The following is an 18,672-nucleotide window of genomic DNA, read 5'->3' as shown; positions in this document are numbered from 1 at the left end:
TGGGTGGCTCTTTTTCCCTCTCCAACTACAGAGAGAACAAACTAAATAAAAGCCGCAAATCAGAAATTTGGCCCCACGCAGTCTGTATTATCCTTCCAACAGTACAGAAAACCCCGCTCCTTTTTCTTTCATCGCGTATATAGCCTTTATCAACTTGCGCCTACGAGAGGAGGAGGTTCCTTCTGGCGACCAACAGGAGGCGCAGCGTCAAACCTCAGAATGACCCCCGGAGCAGGGACTGACCCAGCTAGTGCACAAGCCAGCGCCCTACCCACCTATGCCGATTCTGCATTGGCCCCTCGGGTTACCCGTCCCCTTCCCCCTCCCCAACCCTCCCCAATGTGCCTTCGCAAAGCCACGCCCACTTCCCCCGTTTCTAGTCCAGGAAGTTGACATTTTGTCTCAAGTACTAGTGCGGTTTGCATATGTCTCTTCTTTTCTTTCCTTGGTCTCTTTTTTTCTCTCTGCCCCAGACGTTCCTTCTGGTGTTCATTTTCCACCTGGATTGTTCCCCACTCTCAGCTCTGTGGATTTGCCCATATCCATAAGACCTGGATATTCACGTCAGTATTGTTTCTCAAAACTTAAAACAAAAAAACCCTCTCTACTTGCCCACCAGAAGGGATGTATAGAAAAAAAGCAAGTTGCATAAAAATATAAAGACATACTGTACAGGTATCCATATTAAAACTATGAATGGGAATTATATATACCAACTCTAACATAGTAGTTACCTCTGGGAAATGAGCAAGAAGGGATAAGGCAGATTCTAACCTTTTTTTTTTTTTAAATGAATGTTTCCAAAACAATATTTATTAAATCTGGTTAGAGGTGTCATGGGATCTAACATTATGAAGCATGGGTTTCAGGTCAGAATTCATTCTACTTGCATCGTCCAAAACCTCCAAGTAAAGAGATTATTTTGTAATTTCCCAGGATAGCAGGACCCACAGAATGCTGGCTAAAGAGTTAAGTTCTCTTTGAAAAAAATACACCCTCAAACCAGGCCTTCTAGTTTTCACACATATAAAGTCTCAATCAAAATTTGATCAGAATATATTTTAAAAGAAAATAAATTGATAGAGAAGACCTTATGAGTAAGAACCAACAAAATCAGATCCACGGACTTCAGATATGGGAATTATCAGACACAGAATGCACAATTAAAGACTTTTAATCTTTTAAAAATATAAGAGGGGACTAAAAATTGACTACAAGAGACAATAAAAATGACCAAGTATGCTTTAAATAACTAAAAAATATATAGTTCTAGAAATGAAAGATTTAGTGTTTGAAATTAGAAACACAATGGGTATATTAAACAGCAGATTAGACAGAGCTTTAAAAAATAAATTAATGAAATGGAATATTTTGGTGGTTCAAAATATGTCCATAAATTCTAGACATTCCCTTCAAAAGGTGATGCCTAATTCTCTTCCCCTTGAGTGTAGACTGTACTTAATGCCTTAAGTCTAACAAAAAGAAAAAAGCAGAAGTTATGGCATGTGACTTTGGAGTCTAGGTATGAAAAGAATTCTGGTTTCTTGTTTCTTTCTATATGGATCACTTGCTCTGGGACAGCCAGCTGCCATGTTGTGAGAATACTTTTGAAGTCGTATAGGGAGGTTCGCTTTATGAGGAACTGAAGCCTCTAGCCCATAGCCATGTAAGCAAGCCCCAATCAAGCTTTCCCATGTCTGCAGCCCCAGCTCACATTCTGACTCCAACCTCATATGAGACCCTCAACCAGAACCAATCAGCCAAGCTACACCTGAATTTCACACCCTCAGAAATAGTGTGAGATAATAAATTCTAAGATCTTAGGGTGGGGAGAGGGAGTAATTTGTTATGCAGCAGTAGATAACTAATACAAAGAGCGTTAAGAAATTACATGGAAGGCAAATAAAGAGGCAAAGAGCTAGAAAGTATGGGGGGCAGGGGGAAATGAAGCGATATCGAGGGTAAAATGAACAGGTCTAACTCAGCCTAAATGGAGTTCCCAGGGAGAGATAACAGAGACAACAGGGAGAGGTTGTATGTGCAGAGATGATGGCTAACAACTTTTCAAAACTGATGGAAAACATGAGTCCTCACTCTCAAGAAGCACCATATATCCTAAGCATGATAAGGAAATAGAAATCCATACCTATATACAGCATAAGGAAACTGTACAATATAGAAAGTAAAGGTTTTAAAAACCACCAGAAGGGAAAAAAAGACTGATTATTTCTAAAAATATTACAGACTGAAGCTGAATTCTGAGCAACAACAATGAAAGTCAGAGAAAGTACACTAATAATCCCAAAGTACTGAAAGAAAATAACTGCCAACCTAGAATTATAGACTTGGAAAATTATCTTTCAAACAAATGAAACCAGCAGCACCCCTCTCTGAAGATTATCTAAAGGATGTCTGTCCTTCAGGATGAAGGAAATGACCCTCAGCAGAAGGTCTGAGATACAAGGACTGGTGCACAAAGACAATGGCAAACATATGGGTATAGCTAACAAACCTTGACCATATTGTAATAACATTACAAACTTATGGAGTTGAAAAATAAAACTATGACACTGAAAAAGAACAACATGAAAGTCAGAGTGAATATAATTTGGCAGTAAAGCCTTTTAGGTGGTTATATTGTTTTAAAGGAATGACATTTATTAACCACAGACCATACTGAGTATGATAAAATGTAGAGTAGTCACTAAAAGAGTAGAGATAATTGGTTGATTATGCAGACAAAAAAAATCAGTTAAAGATATCAAGATCTGAATAATAAAATTAACATTAGTCAAATGGACATAGATAGAATTCTGCATAAAACAATTAGCGAACAGTGTTCTTGAATCCACACGGAACATTTATAAAAATGTGACCACTTTCTGGACCATAAAGTAAATTGCAACAATTTTCAAATTATAGGTATCATTCAGGTCACTTTCTCTGACCAAATTTTGTTTAAACTAGAAATCAATAAGAAAAAGTGTATTAAAAATTAGGATATTTAAAAACACTTCTAAATTACTTCATAAGTCAAAAACAAAATCAGATAATAGAAAAAAAAAAGGTATAGACATTGCAAAGAAGGAACTAAAACTATCACTATTTGCAGATGATATGATTGCATAACTGGAAAACCTGAGTCAGCTGAAAAATTAATAAAAAGAAAAAGAGAAGTCAGTAAGACAGTGAAGTATAAAATTAATGTACAGAAACCAACCAATGGTTTTTATAAAATCAACCAATGACTAGTTAGAAGGAATAATGTGAAAGAGGGCAAAGATGGGAACAAAAGATTTCACATACATTTTTATGTTGTTTGATTTTTTATTTATTTTTTTGCCACAATAGGAATATGTTACCTACTGGAAAAAAAAGTTATTAACATCAGTGAATGCTATACCCCTTGAAGATATACAAAGACCTTCTAAGGGATACTTGGGTGTGGGTAGTTTTTAAGAGCAAGGTGTTGGGCAACTCAGCAAATAGCCTCAGGAACTGAGGGACCCTGTACATCTGAAGGATCAGGCAGAGAGCAGGTTTCTAAAACCAAAACTCTGACATCAGTACCTAAGGGCTCTGGGATGGGATGCCCCTGGCGGTGGCTTATGTGGGGATGAGTAGAATGGGGAGGGTCTCCACTGGAGGCCCTGTGTAGCCCCACGTGTGGCTTCTGTATGTCACAGACTCACTGTCTCTGACCCTGTCCTAATGTGACTTTTCTTGTGGGTCTACCATTTGTGACATCCTTATTTATAGCCCCTTTGTGAGTCTGATCCAGTGTACGACCCTCCCATATGACTCCTCTGTGGACCCCATCTATGTGACCCTTACCCTGTGGCTTCCAAATAAATTTAGCTGATGGAGAGAACCAACTAGAGGAAGGAAGTAAAAGGTGTGGACAGAAATGAAGACCAACCAAATGAGACAAGCAAAGGCCATTTATTCAGAGCTTGCCCTGTCACTTGCATTTTGGCAGAGACTCAAAGGCAGGCAGAGAGGAGTGTGAGAACTTTACAGTGGAACAAAGGGAAGGCTCAAGTGTGCCCTGACTGGAGGCTGTTGACCTAGGGAAGCTGGAGGCATGCTGACTAGATGTGTGGTATCCTGTATGATTGGTCAGGGGTGCATGTTTCTCTAAATAGTCCTAAATTGGAAGCAAGGACAAAAATCAGGATAGCTATCAGTTCTTAATCAAGTCCTGGCCATTGTTACAGATGTTATTTTTGGGCTTCCGTGTGTCAACTGAGCTCATAAGAGTCAGGAGGATTTGGCTAGAAATAAATGACAAAGATTTATTCAAGGGTCTTGGGTTTACAAACCAGAAACACAACTAGGAAATACCCAAAGGGTTCCAAAGGAGAAAGAAAAGCTTGAGAGTTTTTATAGTGTGGATAAAAAAAAAGGGTGCTAAAATAAATTATAAATTTCTAATGGGCAGGTCATGATAGGTAGTCATGCCCCAGGCCTATAACTTCTTTAGTGAAAGGTTTTTAAGCCAGCCCTTTCCATTGCTCTTGCGGCATCTAGGTTAGCACACCTTTGAAATGCCAGAAGTAATACCCCTCCAAGGCGTAACCACCTTCAAGAGAGCACATAATCTTAACTACCCTGTAATCCATTCCTGAGTTGCTCCCTCCTACCTTTATGTAATCTTCTTTACCTAATGTCCTACGGGCTTAATGATTAAAAGGAGTCGATATACAGTATATGCACAGGTAGGAGGATCTGGGAAAAAGAATGCAAGGAAGTCATATTTCTATCTAGCTAAACAAAGTGCGCTTGGTTTAAAGCAGAATGCATGCTAAAGAAATGAAGTTCATTGCAAGTTACACTAGCCCAGAGCACCACACAGTCCTGGACTCACAGGACAAGGCTTTCCCTGTGTAGGTGATGTGCCTCTGTAGTATGAGGATTATTCTGAGGTAAAGGCAACAGAGATGCTGTGGGCTCAAGAGAAACTACTGCCCCCACTTAATTACCTTGAAGAACTTGAATTAGGGGCCTTTCCCATAATAATCAGAGATAACCTTTATGGCATGTCTATAGAGCAGGGCAAGCTTCTGTTTACTAAACATTTGTTCTTATTGTCTTTTTTTTTTAAAGATTTTATTGGGGAATTGAGGGAGGGGAACAGCACTGGGGAATAGGGGGAAGGGGAACAGACAAGTTGCTGTCCTTTGGTTCTTCAGTCTAGTTGTGGAGGACGTTGCTTCACTGGCCCATGTTGGTATTATCATATGCTCTTCCTAGGCGAGGCAGATAGGTTGCCAGCCTCTGGATGGCCACTCATGGCAGCTCTTGGCAGCTCACACCAGCTGCCAGCCACTCACACTGGCTGCCAGCCACACACAGTAGCTTATGGCAGCCCACTGCAGTAAGGGCTATAGCCGACGCCATCGCCGGCGACTCACGGCAGCCCAGCTCCAGGTCGAGCCGTTGTTCACCATCTTAGCTGTAGAGGGCAGTGTCACTGGCTCCCATGTGGGATCCGAACCGGGGCCCTACTGCTCAGAGCTGCATCCCAAGCCAGCTCTTAACCAACGCGCCACTCGGCCACCTTGTTCTTATTGTCTTGAAGTGACCTTCCTCCCCTCTGAAGCCCCAATACACCTCATCTCATCCTTAGCTCAGAGTGCTATACCGGGATGCCAAAAAAAATGTGCCAAAAAAAATGTATACAAGTGGACACTTTGGTCAACTTTGTTCAAGCAGTAGTTTGCCATAATCAGAAGTGTCTGGATGCTGATGATAACCACTCTGAGCAACTCTTGTAATTGCAGAAGTCAAATGTGACTTGTATTCATCTTTTGTTATCAGTATATATTGAGTATTATAATTTTAATAGTTTTATCTTCTTTTAAAATGTGTATACATTTTTTGGCACCCTCTGTATATACTTCATTTTAACTTTCTGTCCCTGAGCCTTTCATGTATGTGAGGTCTCTGACTCTCTCATATATGTGGGGTTCCCATATGTACATATATAATTAAATTTGGTTATTTTCTCTTGTTAATCTCTCATGTAGATTTAATTATTAGACCAGCCAGAAGAACTTCAGAGGGTAGAGGAAAGTTTCTTCCTTCCCCACACCTGAAAGGATCTATCCAGTGAGACTGCTATGCTGCAGGAGTCCAGGTTCAAACATCCAGCAGGGTTCTCTAGGGGACTGATGACTGTGTCCCATCATCCATGGTTCCAGAGAGATGGAACAAGCCTGGAACAAGAGATGGAAACTTCTCCTTCAGTAGACTGACACTAAATCATCAAAGCTGAGCAAATTCAGCCATACAAACCAAGGTTTTGAACCTACTTTTTATTTCCTCCCTGTACACCATCTGAACCTGATGCTCAGTACTGACAGCTCCTGACCATGGCACTACCCCCAACTCAGAAGAGGGGCAGCCTTTCTCAAGGAGTGACTTCAACCCAGGGGAACATTGCCAGGCTGGGCCTGGATGAAGGGGTCTCCACCTCCTCATTCCCTTGAGCTACCCTTAGAGGAGACAACTCTAGAAGCTGAATGTCAGAAACAGAATGGTATCTGCCTACTTCATGCTCCAGAGGACACACTAAACTGATGGTGGCTGAGAATAGAGATGAAAGTGACCAGGAGAAAGCTGCATATATTACTAAGTGTCCTAAGCAAATTACAGAACTAGAAGATCTCATTTGTGTAAAACAGACAGAATGATAGAGAGACACCCCTCCACCACCACACACACACAAAACTGGAAAGGAACATGCTAAAGCATTAGCAGTGATTACCCCTGGGTGGCAAGATGACAGATTTTTGTTTTGTCTTTTTTGCCTGTGTTTTCTCATTTTTCTATAATGAACAGTAAAGAATAATAAGTGTACCAACCTGGAGTGAGAAGGCCTGGATCAAAATCCTGGTTCTATCTGTCATCATTTGTGTGACCTTGGACAACAATTTATTTCACCTCTAAGTGCCCAACATTCTCATCTGAAAATGGGAACCACAACAGTTACTACATCACAGGGCAAGTGAGAGAATCCAGTGAGTGAATTTATGCAGAGTGCTTCAAACAGCACCTGGCATAAAATGAACACTATAGACATTGGCATTGTGTATTGTTATTATTACTATTCTAACATTATTACTATTTCCAAGGTTAGAAACACCTCTTAGATTAATCAGCAAAGGAAGATTGTATAAATTCAGCACTTGAACTAGAGAATGCTCATCTCCCTCTCTGACCCTGTGATTTACAGCTGTGTGTGCTGTGAACAGATCACTTAAATCCATGACAGGTTGGCCACTGCAGCAACCACAGGCAACATAGCTCTTGTCAGGCACCCCAAGGTGGGGGATTTTTTACCACAGCTAGGAATACAGAGCACAGAGGACAATGGTGTAATACAGAGACCTGAGAACAACAGTGTTGCCTTCTTAAAAGCAAAAACACAACTCACCTGCAAAGGATGCGAGTGGCAAACCCAGGAAAATCTGGAACATTAGCTTGGAACATCTTTTTCCTCTAACAAAATGAGTGTTAAGCTTTTTTGTTTTAGTTCCCCTAAAAGAATTTCTGGGAAATAATATAACCTTTGCACATTTTCAAGTGGCCATCTAACACTTTCACCATAACTTAAAATCGTTGCAAGGGCTGGCATATAGTAAATAGTAACATGTTAAAATAAAATAGTTACATCATTCTTTTAAATATATCCCATAAAGTATAAACACCACAATGATTTGATACTATGTTAAATTTTAAAAATATTAGACAAGCTCTTCCATAACAGTCAGAAATATTGCATGTTTCCTTTTCATCTTTGTATTTCCATTCCTTCACCCCATAAATTAATGACAATATCATATACTTTATGCTGGAAGTCTTTTATTTACCATCCTATCATACTTCTCTCCACAAAAATAGGAATACAAATTGAAAATTAAAAGGTCTAATTTCCTGATACCTCAGAGGTATAAGTGTTAACAATTTGGGGGGGGGTTAAATTATTATTATAATTAATATTAGCACAACATTGATACAAACAACACAAACATATTACGAGTTGTTCTGTTTTGAGGAGAAGCAGCAAAATTATACTCAAAGATCGATTCTGCCTTTGCCAAAAATTTATTTAGCACAGACTTGCTGTGAGAAATTCAGAAGCCAATAACATAATGATAATATCTCTTAATAAGTCAAATAAGGACATAGAATACTCCTGACAAATGACAGATTAATCACACTTTTGTTTCAGGCATGAGGAGATGAAGGACTAAAGGCCAGATTTAACAGAGGTGTGTGTACCTTTTCATACAAGGAGGCACCAGGGAAACACAGCAACCAATCAAAAGCTGATTTCCACCTGCCATGACAAAAGGAAAGTCCACTATTGCTAGATCACGTTTCTAGGGAATGAAGACACCAGTGCTGGTGTTCGGGTTGATATCTTTCAAGAGGAATCACCTCACCAAAACAGGAGCTAATGACCCTGAGGGTTTGGGGAGAGTTTTTAGGCTAGCTAAGAGTGGCCTGGCCCAAACTGAAATACTCCTCACAAACTCTTAGTATTTAAAGTCTAAATGTCCCCTGACCATAGTTGCTTCACCACATGTTCTTATGGATAAGACCCCAGGGGAAACGGACCCTCAGCAGCTGGGTTGCTGACTGCTTGTCAACGACAACAGATGTGAAATGATGGCAGCCTGACACAACCTACTTCATTCTTATATCAAAGCAAACTTTTCTTTAATTTGTCATAAATTAGTGGATTTAAACAACTTCACTTAAGTGATAAACAGGTGAATTTGAAATCATATTAAACCAATACACAACATGAGTTTTGATAATAAAGTCTGAAATTGTCAAATTGCCTCTTTATTTGGTACCTCAGAAGTTTTTACACCCTGGGGCAACTAGATTAGAAGCGGCAACTGGACTTGGAGCTGAGCTTGCACCCTCCACAACTAAGATTGAAGGACAACTTGACTTGGAGCTGATGGGTTCTGGAAAAACACAATGTTCCCCTTCCTCAAATCCCCAAAACTCTTCCCTTTCCCAATTCCCCAATAAAATCTTTGAAAGGATTTTTGAGGGATATAAAGTACACCATAGGGAATACTATAATAACATTTTATGGTGTCAGATGGGTACTAGACTTATCAGGGTGATAATTTCATAAGTTACATAAATGTCTAATCACTATGTTGTACACCTGAAACTAATATAATATTTTATATTATGTCCACTGTAATTGAAAAATTAAAACAAAATTTAAGTTAAATAAAAAAACATTGGGAAATCTATAATGAGCTTAAATTAACATTCTAAAAGAGAAAAGAAGTGATTATCTTAATTAATACTGAATAAAATCTGATAAAGTTCAACCTCAATACATGATTTTAAAAAATATCTTAGCAAGAGTCATGTATGAACATAATAATGACTATCAAATGTCATCAGCAAAGTCAATAAATTACAGATATACACATCATTTAGGTCAATAATGGACCACATATACAATGGTGGGCCCATAAGATTTTAATGGAAAATTGCTATTGCCTAGTGACATCCTAGCTGTCATAGCTTCATAGTGCAACATGTTACACAAATACTTCTTATGTTACAATAGCCTATAGTATTCAGCACAATAGCATACTGTATGGGTTCATAGCCTAGCAGCTGTAGAGGAACAGAATTTGTCACCCAAAATATGTCTCTTTGGCATAAAGTTTAGGCTGATTAATTTGAAGAAATAGTGGGCATGGGAGAAGCTCTGAAAACCAAGTAGAAATTACCTTTTGTAAAAGACATTTACACTTGTAAGGGAAACTCCATTTGTAAGTGTTTTTCCCTGACTGTACTAGGAAGAATGGGAAGAACTTATCTCTAGAAACTGAAAATAATATGATAAACAGAGCCATTTTAAAATGGAGCCACAGCTGCTATGCCAGAAGAACTGCCATGTAAGTTTTACACTTCAAATCTTTGTAATGTTAAGTCAGGGCAAAATAATTTTTGGAGAGGGCCTACAGCAACATTGTGCCCCCCACCCCCCAAACTGTTTGCACCAACAAGAGAGCAGTTATTATGACTACTGGACTGAAAAATTAAAAACATTGTTTAGAATTAGAATCACTATGTTATGTTATCTGTACCAATAGAAAGGCCTTTCTTTTATTGATGTAATTGTTTCCTTTCCCTCCCTCATAAATACCCACAGCCTTTTCTCCTAATTGGATCACTATTTGGGCTTCTGCCTGAACCAGTGCTTCAGAGTAGCTATTCTTATTGATCTCAAATAAATACTTCTTGCCTCTCACTTTGAAAGGCCCTTTTATTTTTAGGTTGCCAAACTCTTATCAATGCAGACCAGGACTTAAATTTGCACAGCAACCCTTGTCTTATTGACTCTGTTTTTCCTGGTCACCTCTCATAACTGACTCCCCCATCCCCCAGCATCTTTTGTATTTAGCTTAAATAAAAGGTGGTGGCTTCAGCCACTTTGGCGAGTTACTCTTGGGTCTCTCCCAGGTATACAGGAGGTATACACACTATTAAACTTTTGCTTGTTTTTCTCCTGTTAACCTGTCTTTTATTACAAGGATGTTTCAGACAAGAACCCAGAAGAGTTAGAGAGAGAATTGTTTTTCCTCCCCTACAGAGCGATAGGCTACATCTTACAGTCTAAGTGTGAAGTGGGCTATACCATCTTGGTTTGTGTAAGTTCACACCATGAGGAAATCAATCGCCTAAGGAAGCATTTCTCAGAAATCCCCTTTGTTAAGCAACTCATGACTACACATTTAGGGGAATCCCAGAAGCTGATTAGATTAGGAGTATGATTGAAGTAAGTATTTTAATTAGGTGCATTCCTTCTGAATAAATCTGGAGATATAATACCATGTCAATCAAAATCCCAACATGTTCCAAGTCAAGTAAAGCATATTTTTTTCACAACCACTTATAAAGTAATCCTTTCCTTATTCATCAGTGCAAAAGGCCTTCACATGGTGACATTTTAATGTAAAATAAAGCTTGTGGATGACATCAGTTTCTTGGCTGCCTATTGTTCCCTTGTCTAGTTGTCTAGTCTTGTGCTAATTCATGTTGTTTTAAAACCTTATTGGCTGAAAGAGCTACTTCTTTCACCATTACTTTTTTTTTCAGAAAAATATTTTCATATCCTTGCCTGTTTATACTCTCAAATGCTTTTAGAATTGCTATTAAAATTTAAAAGTATGAAATATATTGGAGGGCCAGCTGAGTGGCACGTTGGTTCGGAGCTGGCTTGGGATGCCAGAGGACCCCGGTTTGGATCCCACATATGAGGGCCAGTGACACTGCCCTCTACAGCTAAGATGCTGAAGGACAGCTCGACCTGGAGCCAGGCTGCCGTGAGTTGCCGGCGATGGCGTAGGCTGCAGCCCCTGCTGCAGTGGGTTGCCATGGGCTACTGTGTGTAGCCAGCAACCAGCATGAGCGGCCAGCAGCTGAAGAAATGTGAGAGAATAAACTTTTGTTTTTTTAATCCATTAAGTTTGTGGAAATTTGTTACAGCAGCCCTAGAAAACTAATACAGGTATACACGATAGCATGATTAATCACCTTTGATAATAACTTGGATCATATAGGTGAGGTAGTGTTTGACAGGTTTCTCCTCTTTAAAAAGTTACTATTTCTCCCCCTTTCCATACTGTCCTCTTTGTAAAGAAGGAACTGTACACAGTCTTCATACCGATTGGGGGGTTATGCTCTACATCACAAGAAGTGTTTGTTGCTATTGTGAGATTTCTTCTTCCAATATTTTCATACTCATATATGTTATTACCAATATAAAGGACTGATATTGTCTATTGAAGAACTTGGATGTACCAACTTTAGTAAACCCCTTTATTAATTCTATTAGGTTTTTTTTCCCATTTGATTTCTTTGAATGGTCTGGAACTATAACTGCAAGTAATGTTTTGCCCCTTCTTTCTTAATACTTATGTACTGCATTTCTGTTTCATGTCTTATATATTGGCCAGGACTGTAGAAGACTATAAAAGAATAGCAGTGATTGGAGAACTAGTGTATATCTTAGAATTTTTGTCTGTTGGGATCCTCATTTCTTTTGGAAAACTCCTTCTCCTCCACTCTCCCTATATATAATTCTGGTAAGACTACTGCCAGTCACATCACCCAACCTTTTTGGTACAGAACTGAGCTCATGGTCCATGTCCAGCCAAACATAAGACACTATTTCCCTGGCCAGGATGATAGTTCTTTCCAAAAATGGGCAAGACACCTACACAGGGCCAAACAATTGTCTCCTTGCTTTTTGTTTGTTTGTTTAGAGCTAGAAGAGAAGTGGGAGGGTCTTATTTTCTGACTTATAGAGTAGGAAAGATAGGAATAAAGGTTACTGATGTGGGGGAAGGGGAAAATTTGCCCTTCCTTCCTCTGGTTCTTTTTGGTTAGTTGAAAAATCAAATTGACATAAGACAGGTTAACAAAACAAAATCAAATTTAATTTTGTGTGAATGGGAACCCCACATACATAAGAGAGTCATAGACCCTGCATATATGAAAGGTTGAGGGACACAATAGGAAAATTAGGTATATTCAAGAAATTCTGAGATAAAGATGAAGTAAGGCAACTTGGGCCTTCAGAAGGGAGAAAGGTTATTGCAGGATGATAAGAAGAGCAGATGTTCAGTAATTAGTAGTTTGTCCACCATACAGATAGGTCAAAAGAGTTGTCTCTGAAATAACTCTTATTATGGGCAAGACCCCTAATTTAAATTCTTCTAGATAGTTGGGGAAGGGCAGAAGTTTCTCTTGAGACCCTAAGATCTCAGTTGCCTTAAGTGTAAAATAATCTGCATATCATCAAGGCACATCTTGGAGTGACTCATTCTGAACCCCTTTACTGGAGGCCACCCTTCCCTGAACAGGAAAAGAGATGCTGCCTACAGAGAAAGAATGACACCAAAGAGAGAATCAAAAATAGTGGGGAGAAGAGGACAGGGGAAGAGAAATGCGGAGGAGAACACTAATGACCTTGTTTTGAAATCCCTGAATGGACTCCCTGGTTATGTGAGCCACAAAATTTATGTTTTCCATTTTCTTTGCTTAAGTTAGGTCATTCACAAGAGAAGGAATTTTGACTATTACAGAAATCATCCTTGTCCTGGTAACTCTCATTTTTTAGGCTATTATTGTGCACCAAGCTGAGGCACAGTGGTCCACCTATATAATCTCATTTAACCCTCACCACAACTGGTGATGTAGATATTGTTCCCCACATCAGGCTAACGGAGAAACATTCAAGAAAACCAGCGGACATGAATGGTCTTACTTGGAAATGTGAGCTTGGTGCTCTATCCTGATAGATTCCAAGTTCTTTAATGGAACAACTGGAGGAATACGCAAATTAAAAGCCCAGTCTCAAAGCATGTGCCGAAAGCACGTGCTGAAAGGCAGTCTACTGAGCAGGTAGGTACCACCAAAGCCGGGAGGTGTCAGAGATGAGGGCGTTCGCCTAACTCATGGTCCTGGCTGGCGCCAGCCGGGTCACTAATTCCTTCCACACCACACGTTCCAAATGCTGAGACCCTCTCCCCAACCCCAACCCCCACCCGCTCCACCGCAGGGGAGGTGCAGAGCCAGGGTAGCCTTGCTGTCCAAGGCTCGGAGGACTCAGCCTCCGCAACGCTTTCCGTTTGTTTCCAGAGCTTTTTTCCAAACTTTGCTTTCCAAATCCAAGAGTTCCTGTGCCTTTACAAGAACCGCGGACGGTCACAGGGGTGCAGAGGTGCAAGGGACGTGCGTGCCCAAGATCGCAGACTGGCTGGCGGCGAGCTCTTCTGGCCCCGGGCTGCGGGCGGGCTGCGGGCGCTGTGAGGGCGGACAGGGGCGGGGACTGGGGAGAGGGGTAGGCCCTGTGCCTTCCCTCTTGCAGCTTCTGCGCTCCCCGGCCTCCGGCGCTAAGCACATGGAGGCTCCGGAGAAACCCAAGATCCCTCGCGGAGGCTGTGAGGCTACCCCCGTGCGCCACGGGCCGCGCTGCCTGCGAGTGTCTAACTTCCGAGAGGAGCTGAGGGCTCTCTTGGTCCTGGCGGGCCCCGCGGTGAGTTCCGGTGGGTTGGGAGCCCAGTGACTGTGTCACCCCGTGTAACTTGGAAGGGGGCGAAGCAGAGTGAGTTGGCAGGGCAGCTGGCGGGCAGGCGCCGGGGAAGTAGCGTGTCCAGGGCAGGGCGAGTGAACGTCCCCAGACTCTCTCTGCACCGCCCAACCCGCGGACCCGTCGGGCACCTGGGCGCAGCTGGCCAGCCACCCGGGAGCAGGGATCTGCTCGTCTAAAGAGGCTCGACCCGTCTTCTCAGAATTGTATTTTGGCGAAGCAAGCAAGTTATCAGAACCGCAAGACACTCGGGAACTTGGTTTGTTTGAAAACTAGCAGTCCTGGAGCTCAGATATTTAAATTATCTAAAGGAAGGGAGGAGGAAGGCGAATTCTCTGTGTTGGATTTAAAACAAAAACTTATTTCTTATCTGAAGTCAACCTCTGCGCGAGAAAACAAGAGGCATCCTGTACCACACTTTCCTCCCCCAATTATTGTGCTCAAAAAAAGTTTCTAATGTGGTTCTCTTTGGGGTTGAGGTTTTTTATCATTAGGTTAGGGCTTTTTTTGCGTTGTCTATTTAAAAGTAATGTGGGTTTTAAAAACCACAAGGCCCACACACACAAGAAAAGATAACCCCATCCGTGTTCTCCTGCCAGTTTGGATGGTTTTCAAGTCAGCGGGATAGGAGAGCCATTTCATTGCACAAGAAGAACCCGGTGTGGTTTGAGGGCGGTAATAAGCCTTGGCCATGGTAGACATTCTTCATTTGCAAAGCCTACGGTGGCAGGTGTGCCCTTCTGGAATGGTGACTGTTTGTGGGATCTTGTGATACCTGCTGTGGTGTGCACAGTGGCAAGAATAATGACAGGCACAAACCCATGAAGTGAAAATCGATCCAGCAGGAAGGAGTTTTATGAAACTCTCTTACAGAAAGGAAAGAAAACAGATTTAGAATCTCCATACCTGGGGCCCAGTTCCCTGCTTTGATCTCAGAAGGTGGGTTAGGAAACAGCTATGCGAACTTGAGTAGCCTTGTAGCCTCTCTCTTCTCTGCCCATTCATTCATAACATGAGGTTAATAATTGTTCTTTGGAGCAACACTCCCTCGCGGAGTTGTTGTGAGAAAGATCTCTGCAAGGCTGTTATTGCTCTAATAGTACAAAAAATAAATAAGGCAGCTTCCTGAGACCCAGCCCCTCCCAAGACAGGTCCTTTGTCTCTGCTGGTCCCCACAGTAACCTGGTCCCTTGATGTAAGGGAACCTTCTTGGTCTCCAGAGATGAGCACTAGACTGACATGCCAAGCCCCACAATTTATGTTTGCATATATGCATGCATATACATGTATGTAACTGTTAATTACAAATGTAATCTATATACCTTGTAGAAAAAGTAGAAAACCAAGACAAAAAAAAAACAGACAAAAGCTCTGAAATTTCACCATTGAGAAATAATTTGGAAATTTTCCTTCCAGTCCTTTGTGTGTATAACTATGTGACTGCTTTACCCAATGAGGTCATAGAGTTCTGGCACCTGTTTTGTCTCTAATTAATTCTATATGGAGCCCTTCCTGGTCTCTCCTCATCTCTGTTCCTACCTGTTGTGAGTTTTCTATCTCCCCAGGGGCATGGATGGGGGAAATGGCCCCTTCTTCTCCCATGCTGAATGACTCATACTCTGCTCTCCAACGCTCCACCATACGTTAGGTAGGATGGCTGGTCTGGATTTCCTCTGTGATCTTTCTCCTATTTCCCATCTCCCTTCCAGACCTCTCATATTAAGCACTGACCTGTGAGTATCCAAGAGGATTCTGGCTAAGGTTTTAAGACTTACCACTCTCCCATTGAGCCTTTTTTTTTCTTTCTAAAAATTATGGCTTTTATTGCATCTTTAAAATATCACAAATAAGGCTGAGGAATCAACTATCATCTTGCTGTTTTTGTAGCTGGACAACTTAGATCTTATTCATCAGCCTGCTGAACTGTGCCTTTTTCAGAAACATAGATACCATCCAAAAATTTTCTAATGTCCTTGTTTTTAACTCTTGTGGCTTGTTGAATCAAAGCAGCTGAATTTGATACAAGTTCAAAGTTGTTTCCTTCAAGAATTAACTCATCTTTCTGGGTTTGAGATACTGAACAAACAACGACCGACCTAGTCTGAACAGTGCAGATATATTTTTGATCCAAGAAATTTTGAATTAATTTCAACAAGAGAACCGTTGTCCTGAATAACCACATTGATTGGGAAGTGAGCACACATAGACCTCATCTTGTAATGGAAGCCCAGTGTAACACCCTTTATTGTGTTCTGTACATGACCACAGATAGTGCGAACAGCAGCCAGTTCCTTTCTATTTCCCCACCATTTTTCAACCCGGAGCCTTTTATTTTTCTTTGCAAGGAGACTGAGTTCTACATTGATGTGATTGAAGTCCCTCTGCAGGGTGCCTCTGGGGCCATTCACAGTAACTGTGGTCCCTTCAGAGTGATGTCCACATTTTCTTGTCAACAGTCTGATCGCTGAGAATGGTCTTCATTCTTGCAGTAGATGTGGCAAAGAAAGCCCACTGAGCTTTAAATGAGACCTGGAAAGAAAGAATGATGCATAACACAAAGGAAACTGAGATGAACAGTGCACACCTGAAAAGATGCTAGCGGTACATTTTCCATCTATCCTGCAGAAAGATTTAGGGAAATGTGTATTTGTGAGGGAGGGAAGGATGTTGTGGAAATTACCTAGCCTTGGGTATTTCAACCATGCTTTCTCTTCGTCATTAGCACCTCATTAGCACCTCACTGCCAGGCTGAATTGTCAGAGTTCTGAACATCCCAAGAAGGGACTGCCTGTTCCCCAGGCATAGGCTGTGCACAGCATGACTGAGGATATAAAAGAGGTGAAATAGCCAGAGCCCAAACTGAGAGAACTTGTTTCCATCTATGTGGAGGAAAGACTACCAGAGAGAGAGAGAGAGAGAGAGAGAGCGAGAGAGAGAGAGAGCGAGCTGGAGAACCTTCTAGGGCTGCAGGGCTGAATGACCAGGAAGGCTCTGCTGGGCGAGGAGCATCTGGAGAGACTAGCTTGACTATAGCCAGAGGACACACAAAACATGCAGGCTAATGGTTTGATCTTTATCTAATAGGCAGTTAGGCTACATCTGAGCCATTGCCAGTTCAGGTTGAGATAGTAGTTCCTGAGACATCTGGGGAAACAAACCAGTATACGGTTTGGTTAATTTCCTGGGCACAGCAGCAACATGCCCTGGGATGGGACAATTCTGAAGGACCTGGTCTTTGGTGTATCTTGATTGGGTATGTATGGAGTACGGGTGGGGATATGTTGAAAGGCAGATCCCTTAGCCCCACAGACATCAAAACTGGTTTCTTGAGATAGGCATGGGTTTTGTGAACAATGTCCCCAGGTGATACTTATACACCAAAACCACAAACTGTGGCCAAGAGCTTACCCAAAGGGCTTAAAACCAGAATCTGACAAGAAGACAGGGTTAGCAATATGAACTCTGGGCCAGGATCTCCCTGGGACTGAAGCTCAGTAAGGCTGCTGTGTTGGACCATCTGAGCACTGTGTTCCTGGCCTTTTGTCCTACGTTACCTTTTGTCTAGGTCAGGAGTTGGCAAACTTTTGAGACAGAAGAGTCAATCCTGTCCCTCACAACAATTTAAAAATTATTTGAGAGCCATAAAACAAATGAAATCACCATTATGTGAATAATATCTTTTAAAAATCTTATAAATGAAACTATGATGGTTTTATTTTCATTTTCAATTTTACTTCAGAGCCACATGTACGACCCAAAGAGCTGCATGTGGCTTGTGAGCCGCAGTTTGCTGACCCCTGGTCTAGGTGATTTGACTACAGTCATTTGCTACTTAACAACAGGGATACAGTCTGAGAAATGCTTCAATAGCTGATTTCATCCTTCTGCAAACATCACAGAGTGCATATATATAAACCTAGATGGTGTGGCCCACTACACACCTAGGCTCTATGATGTAGCCTATTGTTCTGTACAGGAGAAAATATAATGCTACCTCTAATCCTTCTGGGTTCTTGGCTAAGACACCCCTGTAATAAAAGACAGATTCACAGGAGAAAAGCAAACAAATCTTTAATAGCATGTATACCTCCTGTATATCTGGGAGAGACCCAGGAGCAACTCGCCAAAATGGCTGAAACCACCATCTGAAATACCATCTTCAGCTGAAGACAAAAGAAGATGTGGGTTGGGGAGTCAGTTATGGGAGGCGACCAGGAAAAGCACAGTCAAGTTGTGCAGATTCAAGTCCTGATAAGAGTTTCTGGAGATAAGGTCATCCGCCCTCTACCTGACATGCCAGGGAGACACAAATGGAGCTTTCCCTTAAAAATGTAAGTAGCTTTTACAGAGGGCAATCTCTACTTGGTTGTCAGAGATTCTCCCTTGTCTGCTGTTTCTTAAAATTAACCAGCCTAAAATAGCCCTTATGCCAAAGAGATATTTGTGGGTGACAAATTCTGTTCCCCTACAGCTCCTAGGCTACAAACCTGTACAGCATGTTACTGGACTGGATACTGTGGGTAATT

The 18,672-nt window shown here is 41.4% G+C and overlaps 1 protein-coding gene across 3 annotated transcripts in view; it reads left to right on the top strand.

The window, feature by feature from the left end:
• The first annotated feature begins 13,886 nt into the window (after positions 1 to 13,886).
• SLC47A1 (solute carrier family 47 member 1) overlaps positions 13,887 to 18,672 on the top strand; it is a 52,175-nt gene continuing 47,389 nt past the window's right edge. For all 3 annotated transcript variants that reach the window (XM_019641557.1, XM_019641558.1, XM_019641555.1), the window contains exon 1: positions 13,887 to 14,092. In XM_019641557.1, the coding sequence (XP_019497102.1) occupies positions 13,958 to 14,092 (135 nt within the window). In that variant the 5' untranslated portion in view covers positions 13,887 to 13,957. The remainder of the gene's footprint in view (positions 14,093 to 18,672) is intronic.

This window comes from Hipposideros armiger, unplaced genomic scaffold (genome assembly GCF_001890085.2).
Source record: "Hipposideros armiger isolate ML-2016 unplaced genomic scaffold, ASM189008v1 scaffold_61, whole genome shotgun sequence".
NCBI lineage: Eukaryota > Metazoa > Chordata > Mammalia > Chiroptera > Hipposideridae > Hipposideros > Hipposideros armiger.
The sequence above is the reverse complement of the archived record's forward strand: the minus strand, read 5'-3'. Positions and strand labels throughout refer to the sequence as shown.